Source organism: Trichosurus vulpecula, chromosome 5 (genome assembly GCF_011100635.1).
Source record: "Trichosurus vulpecula isolate mTriVul1 chromosome 5, mTriVul1.pri, whole genome shotgun sequence".
NCBI classification, from domain to species: Eukaryota; Metazoa; Chordata; class Mammalia; order Diprotodontia; family Phalangeridae; genus Trichosurus; species Trichosurus vulpecula.
This window is the reverse complement of record NC_050577.1, coordinates 53,595,939-53,613,700: the sequence shown is the minus strand read 5'-3', so window position 1 is coordinate 53,613,700 and position 17,762 is coordinate 53,595,939. Positions and strand designations below refer to the sequence as shown.

Genomic DNA, 17,762 nt, shown 5'->3' with positions numbered 1-17,762 from the left:
GCCATTTTGACCCAGCCTTTACCTTCAATAACATAACTTTACAACTACCAGGATCAGGAGTTTTCCCCCTTCCTTCATTTGATGACAGGAACCAAAGCAAAAGACTTTTATCCCTGCCAACTTACTTGCCAATGTCAAAAAGCTTGAAGTTTGTGCCCTTGCTCCAGTAGTAGTAGCAGTTTTTTTTTAAGTAAGATATCTCAATTTATGCACTAGAAAAAAGTCTGGACCTTGCAGATATCCTCTCTTATAATAATTATTTTTCCTGTTCACTGATCTCTCTCTCTCTCTCTCTCTCTCTCTCTCTCTCTCTCTCTCTCTCTCTCTCTCTCACACTCTCCATATATATATAAATAAACACACACACAAATATGCTCTCTGGAATGCTTGCTCCAAAGTTAACAAACTTGCTTTAATCTTTTTTACATTTAATTTTTATTTTTATTAGTTACATGTAAACAAAAATTTCAAACTTTTATTTTAAAAAGTTCTAAGTTCTAAATTATCTCCCTCTCCTTCTTCTCCCCACTCCATGAAAAGGCAAGTAATTTGATATAGACAATACATACGCAGTCATGCAAGTTAAACTTGCTTCAATCTTAAACGTTTTCCATTTTCATTTCCTCCATCCCTGAGACGTGGTTCTCTCTTGGTAGCACCATATCCCTGGCTACCCTTTCCAAGTACTACTTGCATGTTCATTCTTTAGTTCCCCCAACCCTTGGACATATAAGTAATAGGGAGGGGTCAGAATTGTCTTTGCTGTCCCTCTATTGCCAGTCCCAGACAATCTTACCACCATCTTTTAGCAATTTCTCCTCCTTTGAAGTCCAGCTATTTAACTTTATCACCCAATTCAGGTCCTGGTGACCATCATCTATTGATTCCCCAGGGTAGTGTCCTTCTTTGCTCATTGAGTTCAGTGCCTGGCTCATTCTCTCTCTCCATTCTAACTCCCTTCCTCATCCTAGGGGACTTCCACATACTTACTGATGTCTCCTAAATACCCCAATCTTCCAGTTCCTCATTCTACTCAAATCCCATGACCTGCCCCTCCACACCATCTCAGATAACACCCTAACTTGGCTATACTTCCCTTCTCTAACTCAACTAAGTTAGTTGAATTATACACTACATTTGATGGTCAAATATGTTACCCCTTTTGCTACTGCCTGCTGATCACTCTTCAACAAACCTCAACTTTGGATTACTACTGCTCCCTCACTCCTATTTATGAGCTCCTCAACAGTCAGAGAAAATGACTAAATTTCATTGACTGGGTCTGTGACAAATTTATGTTTCACAATCTCAATTGGACCCTCCTGGTAGCAAGAAAAACCTTCTAACCTAATTAATTTGCTGTCCAACTTACCAGAGCAGCCTTCCCATTCTTAACCCTTCTTGAGTTCTGCACTCTCTTAGCTAAGGACCATGCCTCAAACTTCACAGAATAAACTGTGGCCATTCACATCCTCTTTCCCCATCCTCCTCATCTTGTATCACATCCCCTCAATTCCTCCTTCACCCCTGTTTCAAATGAAGATGCACTCCTTCTTCCTGACAAGGTCAGCCCTTCAACAATTACCCTTCATCCCAACCCCCTCCCATCTTTTCCACTGCATTACCTCCTCTATCATCCACATGAACTCTGTAATCTTCAATCTCTCTGTCTGTCCCTTCCTCCCTCTCTCCTTCTCTCTCCCGTCTCCCCTCACTTATATTGTTCCACTCATCCTTAAAAACCCCTCATTTGATCTAACCACACCTTCTAGCTGCCATTCTTTTTCTCTCTTCCCCTTCTTGGACAAATTCTTTGAAAAACCATCTATGTTAGGTGCCTCTACTTCCCATTCTCTCATTCTGTTCTAAACCCTCTACAATCTGCTTCTGACCTCATCATTCAACTAAAACTGTTCTCTTACAAATTACCAATGATTTAAATCACCAAGACTAATAGCATTTGCTCAGTCTTTATCTTTGGCCTCCCTGAAGTTTTTTTTTGTACTATTGATTATCTTCTCATCCTGGACAGTCTCTCCTTTTCATTTTGTTTTCATAACATTGCTATCTCCTGGTTCTCCTCCTACCTGCCTGACCAGTTCTTCTCAGTCTAGTTCTTCATCCAGTTCATACCCATTAATCATGGGTGTCCCCTAACAGTCTGTCCAGGCAGTCTTCTCCTCTCCCTCTATGCTATATCTCATTTGGTGATCTCATGAGCTCACACGGGCTGGATTATCATCTCATGCAAGTCCGTTGAGTCTCTGCCCTGAGTTCCAGTCTCACATTACCAACTGCCTTTTAGATATTTCAAAATGGGTGCTCTGTAAGCATTTCAAATCCATCCTGTCCAAAATAAACTCATTATCTTTCTCTTTCAAATGCTCCCCTTTTCCAACTTTCCTGTTGAGGCCATCACTGGGCCATCTCCAGTCATCCTGGTGAATATCAGGGCACTGGACCCAGATGACTCTGGAGGAGAAAGTGGGGCTGGTGACCTTGCACAGCCCTCCCTCATTCAAATCAAAGTTAACGGCAAATCATGTCATCATTTCCCTGATGTCATGGTCCTCTTCAACAACGAAGGACAAACACAACAACAACAACATCAATTGAGGTCACCACCAATTGCCATGTTACCCAGGCTCACAACTTCCATACCATCTTTGACTTCTCACTCACGCGCATCCCATATATCCAGTGTGTCAGATACCTTCACAATATCTCTTGTATATGTTCTCTTTCCTCCACATGAACAGCTGTTGTCCTGGTGGGGACCCTCAACACCTCGTGCTTCGACTATTACTATAGTCTTATGGTTGACCTCCCTACCCCAAGTTTCTGCCCATTCCGATCCATCCTCCACTTGACTGCCAAAGTGATCTTAAAGTACAGCCCTGGTCATATCATATACCTACTCCTGCTATTAGAGGCTCCTCAAACCTCTGGGATCAAATAGAAAGTCATCTCATTGGCATTTAAAGGCCTTCAGAGCCTAGTTACTTCCTCCTTTTCCACTCTTCTTAGACTTTATTCCTTTCTGTGTCCTCTGTGACCCAGCTACACTGGGTACTTGCTATTTACTGCACAAGACATTCCATCTCCTGACTCCAATGTTTTTTCACTGGTTGTCCCACATGCCTGGAAATCTTTTCTTCCTCATCTGTGCTTCCTAGTTTTCTTGGCTTTCTTCAAGACTCAGCTCAAAAGCCACCTTCCTAAAAGGACTTTCCCGCCTGCCATCCCTAGCCCCCGCTCACTACTACTGAGTTGCTTTGAAATTAACTTTCATTTATCACACACACACACACACACACACACACACACACACACACACACACACATTTAATGTGATTCTCTAGAAGGCAGAGCCTCTATTTTTGCCTGTCTTTATGCCCCAGCATTTAGCACAGTGCCTGGCGCATAGGAAGTTCTTTAAAATTCCTGTAGGCTGACTGATACTTTGATCCTCTGGGGGAGGATGAAGTTATGCTTGGAATACTGCAATAGTTGGAGAAAGGTGGACATCACCTCTTTGGCATCACTGTTCTCTGTCATGTGACTGTTGACTTGTAATACTGGGGCAAAGGTCCTGACCATGGAAATTCTGACACCCCTAAATTTGGCTCTATTTCTTACAATTTCAGTCTCTACCAACAGCACTGCCATCTTTCCAAAGCACCAAGGCTCAAAAAGCCTCAGAGTTATCTATGATTCACCACTTTACTCCCCATAACCTATTAACTTTTTAGAAAATAATTCCTTTATCTGTTTTACCTTCCTTCCTTGTGTGACCTCCTGGGCAAGTCACTAAACACCTATGTGCCTCAGGCAATTCCATGGGACTAATTTACTAAATTGAAGATGGAGTTCAGCGTGCACCAATAGAGAGAGCCCTCATTCCTGAACCACACTAACTTAATCCCAGATTTTTAATGCATTCGCCTATCTTCTCTCTTTCCATTTCTACTTCCCCTACCCTCACCTCCCCACTACCAGTCCCTCTCCACTTCACAGCTAGGCTAACAGTTTCCTAGGTTAAATCTTCCAATTTTTCACACTAATCTATCTTGAATTCAGCATTCTGAATGCATCCTGTTAACAAACTAATTTTGAAACACAACTTTCATTACATCATCCCTCTTGTTCAAAAACTTTCAACAGTCCACTCTTGTTCCTTTCAAATCTAAACTCCTTAATCCATCTTTTAAAACCTTCCATGATCTGACTCACTCTGCTCATAGAATCTTATTTCTCCTTACTCCCCTTTCATGCTCCTTTCATGCTGTTCATCCCTCTTTCCCACAAATACATCATGCTCATTCCTGTCCTCATGTCCCTTGTACTGCCTGCAATGCCTTCTTTCCAATTCTTTCCCTGGCTAAATCCTGCCTAGCTCTTCTTACTTCTTCCATTAAACAGTTAATAAGCTCTAACTTTTACTACAATATTGATCAACTATATCACATACTTTCTAACTTAATTATATACTTTCTTCCATGACATGTATAGGGTTAGAGTTCTGTCTAGCAGTAGAAGGAATTTTAGAAACCATCCAGTCCAATCCCCTTAATTTTAAAGATGGGGAAACTGAGGCCCAAGGAGCCTAAGTAACTTGCCCAATGCAATACAAACATTGTGTTTCTTGTCTCTCAAGTAGATTTTAAGTTCCCCAAGTAGAGGGCTCACATCTTCTAATTCAGTATCCTTCACAGCACAATGCTCAATAAACATGTGGCTGTTTTATTTTGAAACTAGGTGGTACAATGGATAAAATACTAGACTTGTAGTCAGGAAGACTAGTATCAGGCACTTAGTAGTGGTGTGACCACGGGCAATTCCACCTCTGTCTCCCTCGGTCTCCTTAACCAAAAAATGGGTATAATAACTGCACCTACCTCCCAAGGTTATGAAGATAAAATGAAATAATATTTATAAAGTTCTCTGCAAATATTAACGTACTACATAAGTGCTATTTTTATCACATTTCAATGAAAATAATAGTAATACTACCAGCTCAAGGCGATGCGATACTTACTTGAATTATTCACGTCTGTATTAGTTAGATTTGCATTTCCCATATCAGCAAAACTATCTATCATTTCCCCAAAAATCAGCATCATGAGAGGGAGTCCTGCTCCATGTATGACAGCTGCAGTTGTTCCCAGCACCATGTATAACCTATCTAGCCAATCAGAATATCGAAACTGGAGGAGGGGTGGAAACACATAAAATGGGAAAATTAATTAGCATAGTTACAAAGATGAAGTCTAAAGTCCTTCACTGACTTCTAAAACTGTCCTTCAAGTTTAATTTACTTGCTCATCATTTTTTATTATACTATGTTATAGAAATGCTTGTTTTATTCCATAAATTAAAAATAAAATAAAATTTAAAAATTTCAATTTACTTTCTCACCTTTTCTCATAGGGCTAAAATTGAATAGTGCATAGAAAGAGAGAAACAGGATTTAAAATGATTACATCAGCAGTATCTCTCATAGACCTTATGAGCCAGATTTAAAGCTCTTTTTTGAAAAGTATAAACATTTTTCTATTCATTTATTTTGAATGTTCAAAGAGGGGGGAAATGGTTTATTCTAGGCATCTGACTTAAACTATAAAATAGCAGAGCTCATTAAAGAAACCTTTTTAATATCAATTAGACTTTGATTTAAAAATGAAATGGAGTAAATTTAAATACAGTTGTGAGAATGACATTTTCCATGTCGGAAAGGGATTCATACACTGTGTATACATGATTTATGTCTCCACAATCTGTTCTTATTACAGAAGAGCCACCTGGAAGAAAGAAAGGAGGAAGGGAAAATGGGATTATGTGTAGGAAGGTTTAGGAAGCAATTTACATCTTTTCTTGGATAACTCTCAAGTGGTTAAAAAGATCAAAGGTAGGGAAAGACCAGGAGAGCAGAGGAGGTTGTTGTAGAGCTAAGAGTGAATTCTGAAGCTTTATGATACCCCAATCGGGTGGCTGCTAGGCTTTGATACAGATAGCAGCAGGTTGCCAGGACAAAAAGAGATCTCAAAGGTCTATTTAAACAGCAGCGCCATGATTTAGTAAGACAAACTGGTTATTAGGAAGTCAGGATTCAAGGAAGGAAATTAGGTTGCAAAAGTCAAAATTTATGCAAGCAATATAAGGTACTACCATACAACAATATAGTAGCAACCCTTGATGTTTCTTTATTTATTATGTGGTTCCCCGTATGGCATGAACCAACTGCCAAATTGAATCAGCCTGGGGAGGAACCTGACTTAAGTATGGAAAAAGCAGGGAGAAGCCAGGGACATTTCTTAAAGCAGGATGAGAAAAATTAGAAGTAAATGGAGGTTTGTTTTGGGGTTTTTTTGGGAGGGGGAAGGATAGTTGAAATTGAGTGTGAAAAGGGTAAAGTGTAAGTAAGCATCTTTTTTAATTTTTAAAGTTTTATTTATTCACCTGCCTCAAAATAGTATTTAAGGTTATATAGCCTTATCAATTTCCTTATCTGTAAAACTGGTATAATTGCACCTACCTCCCAAGGTTATTAAGAGGAAAAGATGGAATAATATCTGTAATGCACTACATAAATGCTATTATTATTATATTTCAATTAAAACAATAATAATACTGTGATGGGAAGCCATCTGAATTTCACATACAGGGCACTGAAGAAAGTATCTTCATAAGAACAAGCCTCAAAAACTCAAATCTATGAAATGACAGAAAAATACAATCTAAAAAACATGGAGCTCCAGGGCTAGTCTGACACTGTTCTGGCTTAGATACTCTTTGAACTAAAAATAAATCATGGTTTCATTTCATAGGTACATTTTACCAGTCACAAGCTTTATCCTCATCCCTTTGTCTTTCCATTGGTCTACATATGTCAAAGGGGGATTCAGATGGCAAAGCTCTGGGTAATACTAGTCAGTCAATAAACAGTACACTGACTGAAGAGCTATGCATTTTCTTTTACATATTCTGGTTTTGATAAGGTGTTCTCAAATGGAAAATACAAACTTTGACTCTTAAGCAAATATTTTATCTACCACCCCGAAGAGAAATGAGAAAGAAATCATTCACTCCTTTTACTTCTCTTAACATAGAGGCCAAGTCAAGTCAATGAATCATCAGACACATACTGAGTGCCTACTCTATTCCAGGCACCATGCCTGTCTTTCCTGTGGTGTGACATAAGTTACTAACTGGGGAAAAGAAGCAACATGCCAGCCAAACTCTATCTCTTCTCAGAAGAAGATTAAATTCTGTGCACCAAATGGCTAAAAATAACACATGGTTAAGTTTTCTGAATTAATGAGGACCAGTGGGGATTCTTTAGATGTTCCTGTTTGCATATGCTTTATGTTAACTGCATCAGAGCCTCAGAAACTTGTAGAGCCTTCTGGATTAGGCTAAAAATCACTTGAGTGTGGCATAATTTGCCATACTCACAGAAAAAAAAACAAAAAACAAATGAAGAATACCAATTGTTTATCTTATGACATCTGCCCATTGTTACCTAGTTTTTGTCATCTAGTTGTGTCCAACTCTATTTGGGGTTTTCTTGGCAAAGATACTTATGTAGTTTGCCATTTCCTTCTCCAGTGGTTAAGGCACACAGAGGTTAACTGACTTGCTCAGGGTCATACAGCTAGTGAGTATCTGAGGTCAGATTTGAACTCAGATCTCCCTGATTCCAGGCCCAGTGCTCTATCCACTGAGCCACATAGCTGCCCCCAGACAGTTGTACAGACAGACAATCTACAATACTTAGCCATCAGTACAAGTGAATTTAGGCTCAGAATTGTACAGGAGGACAAAAAGGTAATACCTTTGGGAAACTGCAAAGGCTGATATTTTTTGTTTGTTTTTTTTTTTAAATTTATTTAACATATTTAGTTTTCAGCATTGATTTTCACAAGAGTTTGGATTACAAATTTTCTCCCCATTTCTATCCTCCCCCCCACTCCAAGATGGCGTATATTCTGGTTGCCCTGTTCCCCAGTCAGCGCTCCCCTCTGTCACCCCACTCCCCTCCCATCCCCTTTTCCCTTCCTTTCTTGTAGGGCAAGATAAATTTTTACGCCCCATTGCCTGTGTATCTTATTTTCTCGTTGCATGCAAAAACATTTTTTTTTGTTTTTGAACATCTGTTTTTAAAACTTTGAGTTCCAAATTCTCTCCCCTCTTCCCTTCCCACCCACCTTCCCTAAGAAGTCAAGCAATTCAACATAGGCCACATATGTATCATTATGTATAACCCTTCCACAATACTCATGTTGTGAAAGACTAACTATATTTTGCTCCTTCCCAACCCATCCCCCTTTATTGAATTTTCTCCCTTGACCCTGTCCCCTTTCAAAAGTGTTTGTTTTTGATTACCTCCACCCCCATCTGCCCTCCCCTCCATCATCCCCCCCATTTTTTTTATCTTCTTCCCTCTTCTTTCCTGTGGGGTAAGATTCCCAATTGGGTATGCATGGTATTCCCTCCTTATTTGTTTGTTTTTTTTAAATGCCATTATTCCTTACTGTTTAATCATTTCAGTTATGTATGATACTTCATGACTTCCATTTGGGAGTGGTTTGTCATTTCCTTCTCTGGCTCATTTTACAGATGAGGAAACTCAGGCAAGAAAGTATAAGTGACTTGCCCAGGGTCACATAGCTAGTAAATGTCTGAGGCCTCATTTGAGCTCAGTAAGAGGAATCTTCCTGACTCCAGGCCCAGCACTCTATCCACAGAGCTGTCCCTATTACTGGTAGAACCATGATTCTACTAGCATTTCAATAGAACTGTGAGTCATGAAGTACTACATTCTCCAAAACAAAAACATGAAAATGAGTATCAGCCAGAAGGGGATAGAGAGTTGTGCATCAGGTATGAGTAGGCTGTGACATAACAGATGAAAAGAATCACAAAGAAGAACCAGAGTAAAATATGCAATCAAAGAAATGCATGTGTAAAGAAAAGAATGTAGGCTGATCACATGGTGAGAAGTACAGATAAGTGTTGATGAGAGTCACTCCACAAGCCAAAGTAAGGCAGGTCCTCAGCACCTTGGTGGGCTGTTCATGAAAGACGTCGACAAGAATCATGAAAGATGAATAAATATCAATGGATCATAAATTTGGACCTGGAAGGGAAGTCAGAGGTCATTTAGCCTGATCATCTGATTTCATAGATAAGGAAATGATGGCCCAAAAGACTAAAGGACTTGCCACAGTCAAATAGGTGGTGACAAAGGCAGAATTTGAACTTGGGCCCTTTGACCTCAAAGCTATGCTTTTTCTACTGGACCTTGCTGCCTCTATGGGGTAAGATCTGCATCACTAGATGGGCACTGGGCACTGAGTATCGATAAGATGGTATTATCTTACTTCAATTAGAGTAATTAATTAATTCAATTAGAATAGCCCTAAGAGTGTGTTTAAAGATCTTCTGATGGCCTTGATGAAGTGGGGTTGTACCTAACAACAATCATTCCACATAAACCCTGAGCACTCAGTAAATACACGATCATCATCATTATTATGGTGGAAGAAGACAGGGCGTCAATATGGCCATTTTAATGTAGAGTACACAACACTGTCAGGGATAGAAAGTCTATATACAGCATGCTTACCTACAAGAAGTAGGTGGATAGTGACTTAGGAAAAAAAAGCCAAAATATTACTTTCTATGAGGTAGCTAGATAGCACTATGGATAGAACACTTGACCTGGAATCAGGAAAACCTAAGTTCAGATCCGGTCTTAGATCCCTACTTAATCATGTGACCCTGTTTCACTTCTGTCTTCCTCAGTTTCCTCATCTGTAAGATGGGGATAATATAGCACCTACGTCTCAAGGTGGTAGTGAGGATAAAATGAAATGTTTGTGAAGCAATTCACAAGCCTTAAAATGTTATATAAATGCTAGTTATTATCATAATTATTCTTAAGTATTACGGAAATCAGACACTAAGACTAGCAAATTGTCTAACCAAAACATATGTATTTTATGTGGTCTTTTTTATTTCATAATTATCTTTCTGAATGGAAAACTAAAATTTCCCCAGGACATTTCCAAGCTAAGGGAAAAATAAATTTTCTCTTTCTTTATTAACTCACCACCACCATTGTCCAGATAGAAGAAAAAATCCGAAAACCATGTTTGGACTTAGTTAACAAAGTAAGATTATTTTGACTTTTCATGAAGACTATTATTACTAATAACAGCATTGGGGAGAACATTAGCCTCCTATCCAACAACTTCCTTAATAAGTTTTTGTTTTGTGTGTAGGTTTTTACAAAGCTCTACAAGAATTATTCAGGCAGAGACAAAAGTGAAAACAATGACCCCAGGACTATTCCCTCCTTATGACTTTAGATTTGGTTGCCTCAGCTGACCTGCATCATTCCAACTTGTGTGACCTTTGATTTTTGATCCTTTTAAAATTTATGTGAATTTGACATGTCTATTGCTACCATTTATTGGTCAAAGGATTTGAACAGACATTTTTCTAGGAAGAAATTCAAGTTATCAGCAATTATGTGAAAAAATGCTCTAAATCACTAATATGTAAATCAAAACAACTTTGAATCCTTCAGATTGGCAAAGATGGTAAAAGAGGTAAATGACAGTTGTTTGAAGGGTTGTGGGAAACTAGACATGCTTGTGAATTGGTCCAGCCATTTGGGAAAGTAATTTGGAACTATGCCCCCTAAGTTAATAAGCTGTACATACCCTTTGACTCAGGTATATCACTACTAGACCTATACTCAAAAAAAGTTTCCTTGATGGAAAAGAATCTACATGTTAATAATATTTATAGCAGCTCTCTTTATAGTACTCCACAGACTGGAAACCAAGGGTGTACCCTTATTAGAGAATGGCTAAACAAATTATGGTATATGAATGCAACATTATTGTGCCATAAGAAATGATAAAATGAACAATTTCTGAAGAAACTAGGAAGGGCTTTTATGAACTAATGCAGAGTGAAATTAGCAGAACGAGGAGAATAATTTATACAATGACAATAATATTATTTGAAAGACTCTAAAACTCTAATCAGTCCAATGATAAACCAGAAGTCCAGAAGACTGAAGATGAAACATGCTATTTGCCTCATGTCAGAGAGGTGGTAGACTTACAATTCAGAGAGACAAATATATTTTGGAACAACACCCATGTGGGAATTTGTTTGGCTGAACTATGAATGTTTATCATGAGAATTTTATTTTTTATTTCTGTTTTGCTGTTGTTCTTCAATCTGAGGGAGAATAGTGGGAGGGACAGATTATAAATGCATATATAAATATATTGATGCATAAACATATATAAATATACAGACAAATTCTTACCATTTATTTAAGAAATAATAATAGGTATGTATTACATAACTCATAAAACCCCTGAGTTTTCCCCTTTTTTATTCGGAGTATAACATAAAAGAAGAAAATTCAGCCTCCAGATTAGAAATTAAAACTTTTAAATAGACCAATATGTCAAAATGGTTTCTTTTATAGAGACTGAAATATAATAACTCCAAAAATATGACTTAGGAATTTCAGAGTGAAGAAGACAAGTGATTTTATACTATCACCTCCTCAGAAATTCTAAAGGGACAGAAATACAAAGCAGACACTTAACCATCAATATGTCTATCATAGGATAATGGAGTTATTAATGGGGATGTGTAATAACTTCCAGGGTTCCATTAATTTGGTTATTATCACCAAACCTCTAATTACCTATATATACATTTAGTAAGCTGCCCTTAACGAAGAGCCTACATCACTTCCGAGTTCTTCATTAAAGTTGTGAGTGATGATGCTGCCACATGAAGTCTTCCCTGTGTGGCTGATTAGGATTCAAGTTATGGTTCCCATTCATTATCTAAGCCTTCAGGCAATGATGGAGGTACGAGGCATGCCAACAGCACTCATAAAATTCTCCATCTCATATTGAGGAGGTCATTGGCTCATACATTTAAAGATGGAAAGGCTCTTATTTCATATGGTCTGACTCCCTCCCCTCATTTTATAGGTGAGGAAATAGGTCAAGAGAGGTTAGATGATTTGTCCAAGGGAATCCAGTAAATTGGAGTTAGGATTTGAACTCTGGTCCCATAACTCTAAGCTCATCACTTTTTATGCCACACCGTGCTACCTCCTAAGACAAGATACGTATTCTTTATTAATCCTACAAGGTCTCTGTAGCAATTGGGATAAAGAAGTTACATGGCCTTTGTAAATCCCAGATATTTGGCTCTTCAGCATATAACTTTGTTAATGTAGAGAAGCAATAATAAGGTCCAAATAGTGAATAATACTTGATTCTTCTCATTAATATGAATAACAAGGACTTGGACTCCAACCTAGCAAAGTCTCAAAGCTGTTGCACAAAAAGGAAACCCTGCAATCACTCTGCCTTCATGAGACTTCCTTTCTTTCTTCCCTAGAACCTTGCTTGGATATATCCAGCTAAAGATCAAAGACCTAGAATCATAAGAGCCAATGGAGACCACCTATTCTCACCTCCTCATTTCACCAATGAGGAAAATGAGATCCAGAGAGATGAAGGATCATACAGATAGTAAACAGCAGAGCTGGGATGGCTGATGAATGGTACACAGAATTAAGAGAGAAGGCATAGCTAACTGAATCACAAGTAATCAATAGGTACAGTGGTTAGAGTGCTAGACTTAAGATAATAACACCTTAATTAGCACAATGGCCAATAGAGTCTTGAAGACTGTGTCTCCCCCTTGCTTAATGATCTCCTGTGGCTCCCTAATACTTCCAGGATCAAATATAAAATCCTCTGTTTGGCTCTTAAAGTTCTCCATAACCTGGCCCTTTCCTACCTTTCTAGTCTTGTATCTTACTGTGATCCACACATTCCATGAGCCAGTGACACTGGCTTCCTTGCTGTTCCTTATACAAGATACTTCATATCCCAAAACCTTTTGCAATTTTCCCTGTGCCTGGAATTCTCTCTCATTTCTGCCTCCTGGTTTTCTTCAAATCTTAACTAAAATCCCACCTTCTGCAAGAAGCCTTTCCCAATTCCCCTTAATTCTAGTGTTTCCCCCTGAGATTATGTTCAATTTATTCTGCTCATACATAGATGTTTACATGTTGTCTCTCTCATTAGACCGTGAGCTCATGAAGGTAGGAACTTTGTATCCTCAGAATAACAAAATATCTAGCATACAGTAGGTACTTAATAAAAGCTTATTAATATAACTGGACCAAATGAAACAATATGTAAGGTACTTAGCAAACTTTAAAGGGCAACAGAACTGTTAGCTATGATTATGACTTTGGTCACACTACTCTATATTCTGTAATTTTTATACATCTTATCAGAAGTTAAGTAAAATCAATACAATTCAACAAGAATTTATTAAATACTTAAAATATGTGAATCACACACGGTGCTGTAGCTACTGGGAAGACAAAAACAGTAAGAGAAAAAGCCTCTGACATCTAAAAGCTTACTTTCCCTTCTGAGGCTTATAACCTCTCCTAATACAATACGATCTCTAGCTAAATGCTAACGCAAGCATGATAAACATAACCATGCAAAGAAGAAAGTCTGTTTGGAAATTTGTTTTCTATTTTGAATCACAAAGAGACCAATAACTCACCATTGCAAATGTACCAACAGTTGGCTGTTTTTCTTTTTTCTTGCTTTTTTTGCTGGAAGAAAAAAAAAACAGGACCAGAGAAGACATTGATCATTTTATACTTATGGAAGAGAGAATATAAAGTTCAAAACTTAATTACCCAAGTAGCCTGCTCATGACAGAAAATTAAATTTGTGGTTTAATTACATTAAAAAAAACCATTCATTTCTTTATCAGCAGTTAATGCCAGAATAGTTGTTTCTACTTTGCTTATTTAAAAGAAAACATTCAGAATTCCTGGTATATTTGTCACGTTCATTCACCACAGAACATTTCCTGCATATTCTACTCGAAGTTAACATTCTATGTCATATCACCAAAATGGGTGGCGCCTCAAGAAATACAGTTTACTACTATGCAGATATGTTTAAAATACATTGGAAGTTTATTTTAACTTAATAAAATCAATTAAAATGACAAAATTAGCTAGTAAATCATTCACACAGGAAACAAAACTATCGATGTCTTAAATATTTAATTTTGTAAAAATGTGAAACAAAGATCATTAAATAATGACAGCAAAAACCATAACTTCACGTTTATTTAGCCCTTTGAGTTTAACAAAGTACTTTCCTCACAATTCTGTTAGGGAAACTGAGGCTTGGAATAGCAAAGTGATTTGTCCATTGTACAAGTTAGCAAGTATCTGAAGCAGCAATCAAACCCAAGTGTACTGACTCCAAGTCCAGTGGACCTTCCATGACATTAGACTGCTTATCATTAAAAGTATCTAACACAATACTACCCTCCCTCACCCCCAACTCAAAAAACCCCAACAATCTCAGAATAGTATAACCAGGGTGATGATAGGAGAGGTAAAATGGGGAGAGCTGAACATCCAATTTTCTGTCTGCTCTGATTGCTGAGTGCCCTGCTAACACTACAAGGGGAATCATATTGCAGTAATGACTAAAACTTAAATGGGAGAAAGAAGCCAGGAAAAGAACAAACCACTTAAATAATTTAGGCCTAAAATTATTTCTCCCTTTTGGAAACTTAGACGACCCTAGCTTATGTTTTCTGAATATTTACATCAAATATCTCTTCTTCCTGTGACTAACAGGGTCCTCGTAGATATGAGATGTGATATGTGTGTCACACAAATCTATCCCAATTAAATTGGTCTATATTGACAGCAGATACTAACTAGCTGTTTGCCAAGAGGCAAGTCATAAACTCTCAGGTTTGGGTTCTTCATGTGTAAAATTTGGATAATCTGGTGCCTACCTCTCTGAGTTGTAATGAGGCTCAAATGAGATCATTCACGTGTCAAGAGCTTAGCAAACTTTAAAGCACCATATGTTAGTTGTCATTAAAAATTATTTAACATATTCCTGAAACCCAAAGTAGACAATTATACCAATAGAAGTTATTACTAAAAAGGGACAGGTCTAAACACAATTAAAAGCTTTTTTCCCCAAAATCACATAAGCAAAGCATTATGAGGAGAAAGACGATACTAAAAGGCAATGCTTCATCTTTATTTCCTTGACTAGGAAATAATATAATTATCTTCAGAAAAGACTAACTTGCTTCATTAATTTTTTTAACGATGTTAATGTTTAAAAAACAGAATTAACAGTGTGTGTATAAAATTTCTGACAAAAGGTTATATGACTCAGCCAGAAAACTTCTATAGGGAGGGAACCCGATAATAATAACAGACATACAATATTTGCCACCCTTGCTGGCCTACTTCAGATGCCATCCCCAGGAAGCCTATCCTAACCTGTCCTGCTAAAGTGATCTTCCCTCCTTTAAAATCTCATAGCACTTTGGGGTTGCTACTGTTGGGGCACTTAGCACATATTATCTTAAGTTCTAGTTAATATAATATATATGCATTTATTTATCTTTTCTTTTACTTTATAGCCTCAAAGAGTTTGTTATATCATTGCTCTTTCCAAAATCTGCCCCCTCTCCCAGCACACTGCCTTGCATATGGGAGTGAGGTAGAGGGAGCGAACTCGATAAAAATGCTAGATAAATGAATATTCAATAGTGCTGAAGGCACTCAGAAATTCTTCATAAACCTAAATTTTAAAAAATTTGTAAATAAAGAGACAGGTGACATTACCAAAAGATAAAGAGGATTTTAGTTACTTATCTTTGTTCTGAGTCAGCACTATTTAACTCAAAGCAACCGATTATATAGCTTAAAAAAAGAAGGATGTAGACTATAAAAAGGCCTGAGAGAAAGTTAAGATACTTATAGGTTATTTCAATTCTGGGGTTCCAACCACATTTTCTAGGTTGAATTTTATTAAATCTGACCACAATTAGCTCTCTAGAAATATATGTTTTAAACATGTTTACATAGGCCTTTTGAAATTAAGTAAAGCACTTCACATCACAATGATTAGATTATAAATTCCTCAACAACCTTTCTTTGTATCCCCAGCACTCAGTACAGTGCCTGGCATATAATATACACTTAATAAAATGTTGACTTATTTACATCAGATGTTTTTCTGAAAATTATAATAAAATTCTTTTAAATTTAATCACTTTAAAACCACTAGAAGAAAGCACGTTTAAAAGTAAGTCTGGGATGACGAATCCTTTTATACAGTGAAGCCTCTTTCTATAAAGTGAATAAATCACCTCCCTAACCTACCACTTTATATATGGATTTTTGCACTGTATATTGGATTTCCTTATGGTGAGACTTACTACAAGAAGCTCCAGGATGCTTCAAGAATTTTGGCTATCTAGACAGAAACACCCTTTCACTAACCTTGTGGTGTCCACATTTCCAGCTCTTAATGAGGTAGGAGTTACTAGCTTGCCAAGTGAGGCTTATTTTAGCCCAGGGGTGGGGAAGCTTCCACTTTAAAGCTACCTGTGGCCTTAAGGCCTCAGGTTCCCCACCTGTTTTAGCCTAGCCATGGAAGTTCCAAACTAGAACTAGGAGCTCATTTACAATCTTTTTTTTTTAACCTTAGTATTTTCTAATGTCATATGCTATGCCTTACTAGCAGTAGAAAAATTTTTTTTCAATATAAACATGTTTTTTGGTCAAAGTATATCAATTGAGAACACATTTATAGCATTTTAAAAGGGTGAATCTTTTTATCTTAATTCAACAACCCCACAGACTGGAGGGAGGAGAGATATGTAATAAAGCTAACTTTTGCATTAGAATGTTGTTTTTACCTTTACAGTATCTTGAGTTACTCTTTTTCTCTTGTATTCTAATAAAAAACCTTTCAGAATTACCTCAAAACATCCTCTCCAGTCCTGCCTCATTTCTCATTCTTCTTTTCACCACTGTTTGACTTTAAAAGCACAAATACACTTAAAAGCAAATTCTGTGCTTACTCCCCCTTGCCCTTTAAGGATTTCTTCCACAGAAACCAAGGATATTAATCACCGGTCCAAAATTGCCTACCAGAGTTTTCTATAATTATATCATCTCCTTGGTAGATTTGAATTTCTGGGAGCCTGTGACTCTGCATATTTGTAGCATGGGGCTATTTTGCTCCTGATCAGACAGGAAACTACAAGTTCACTTCTAAAGTAATCCTGAGAAAATTAAGCATTCTAATAAATATTCAAAGCTGCGTGTGTGCCTGTGCTTGTTCCCAGAATCACACGCATCGTACATGAACCTCTTTCCAACCACAGGAAACTATTTGCACAGGATGTTGATTGTGGCGGGTTGGTTTTTTTGTTTTGTTTTGTTTTTTTCTTTTGGAACCAAATTAGGAAGCAGACCTCGATTACTTTTTTTTTTAGACAAGTTTATCGTAAGAACGAAAAAGAAACTACAACCGTTTGCTGTCTGATTTCAACTCCATCATCTCTTCCGTGGGGCTTCCTGCCGATCCATTGCTACCGGCTTCCCAAGTCATCTCAACCTTAAAAGAAAATACAGAGAGAAAATAAGATTAAAACCAATTCCTTTTTCGCATTAAACTGACGGGAAGCATCCACTCGATGGGATAACAACACAAAAGGATGCCTCCGCCCCAACAGGGAATGGGATGGAAAGTGATGCGTGCCCACCCTGGCTCTGGGCCTGAGGACACTCACTGTCTAGGCTCCAGCCTTCCCCCTGCTCTTCTAGGAGAACAGCGATG

At 37.7% G+C, this 17,762-nt stretch overlaps 1 protein-coding gene across 3 annotated transcripts in view; it reads right to left on the bottom strand.

Moving 5' to 3' along the window:
• The window catches only part of LOC118849937 (ATP-dependent translocase ABCB1-like), a 496,364-nt gene that overhangs the window by 206,042 nt on the left and 272,560 nt on the right, over positions 1–17,762 (bottom strand). For 2 of the 3 annotated variants that reach the window (XM_036759044.1, XM_036759042.1), the window contains exons 1-3: positions 17,455–17,745; positions 13,642–13,693; positions 5,039–5,207 (exon numbers count right to left, since the gene is read on the bottom strand). The exons of the other annotated variant lie outside the window; for it this stretch is intronic. In XM_036759044.1, coding sequence (XP_036614939.1) covers positions 5,039–5,207; positions 13,642–13,693; positions 17,455–17,534 — 301 coding nt within the window. In that variant the 5' untranslated portion in view covers positions 17,535–17,745. Of the gene's footprint in view, positions 1–5,038; positions 5,208–13,641; positions 13,694–17,454; positions 17,746–17,762 lie in introns of those variants that run through there. 3 annotated transcript variants of the gene reach the window in all.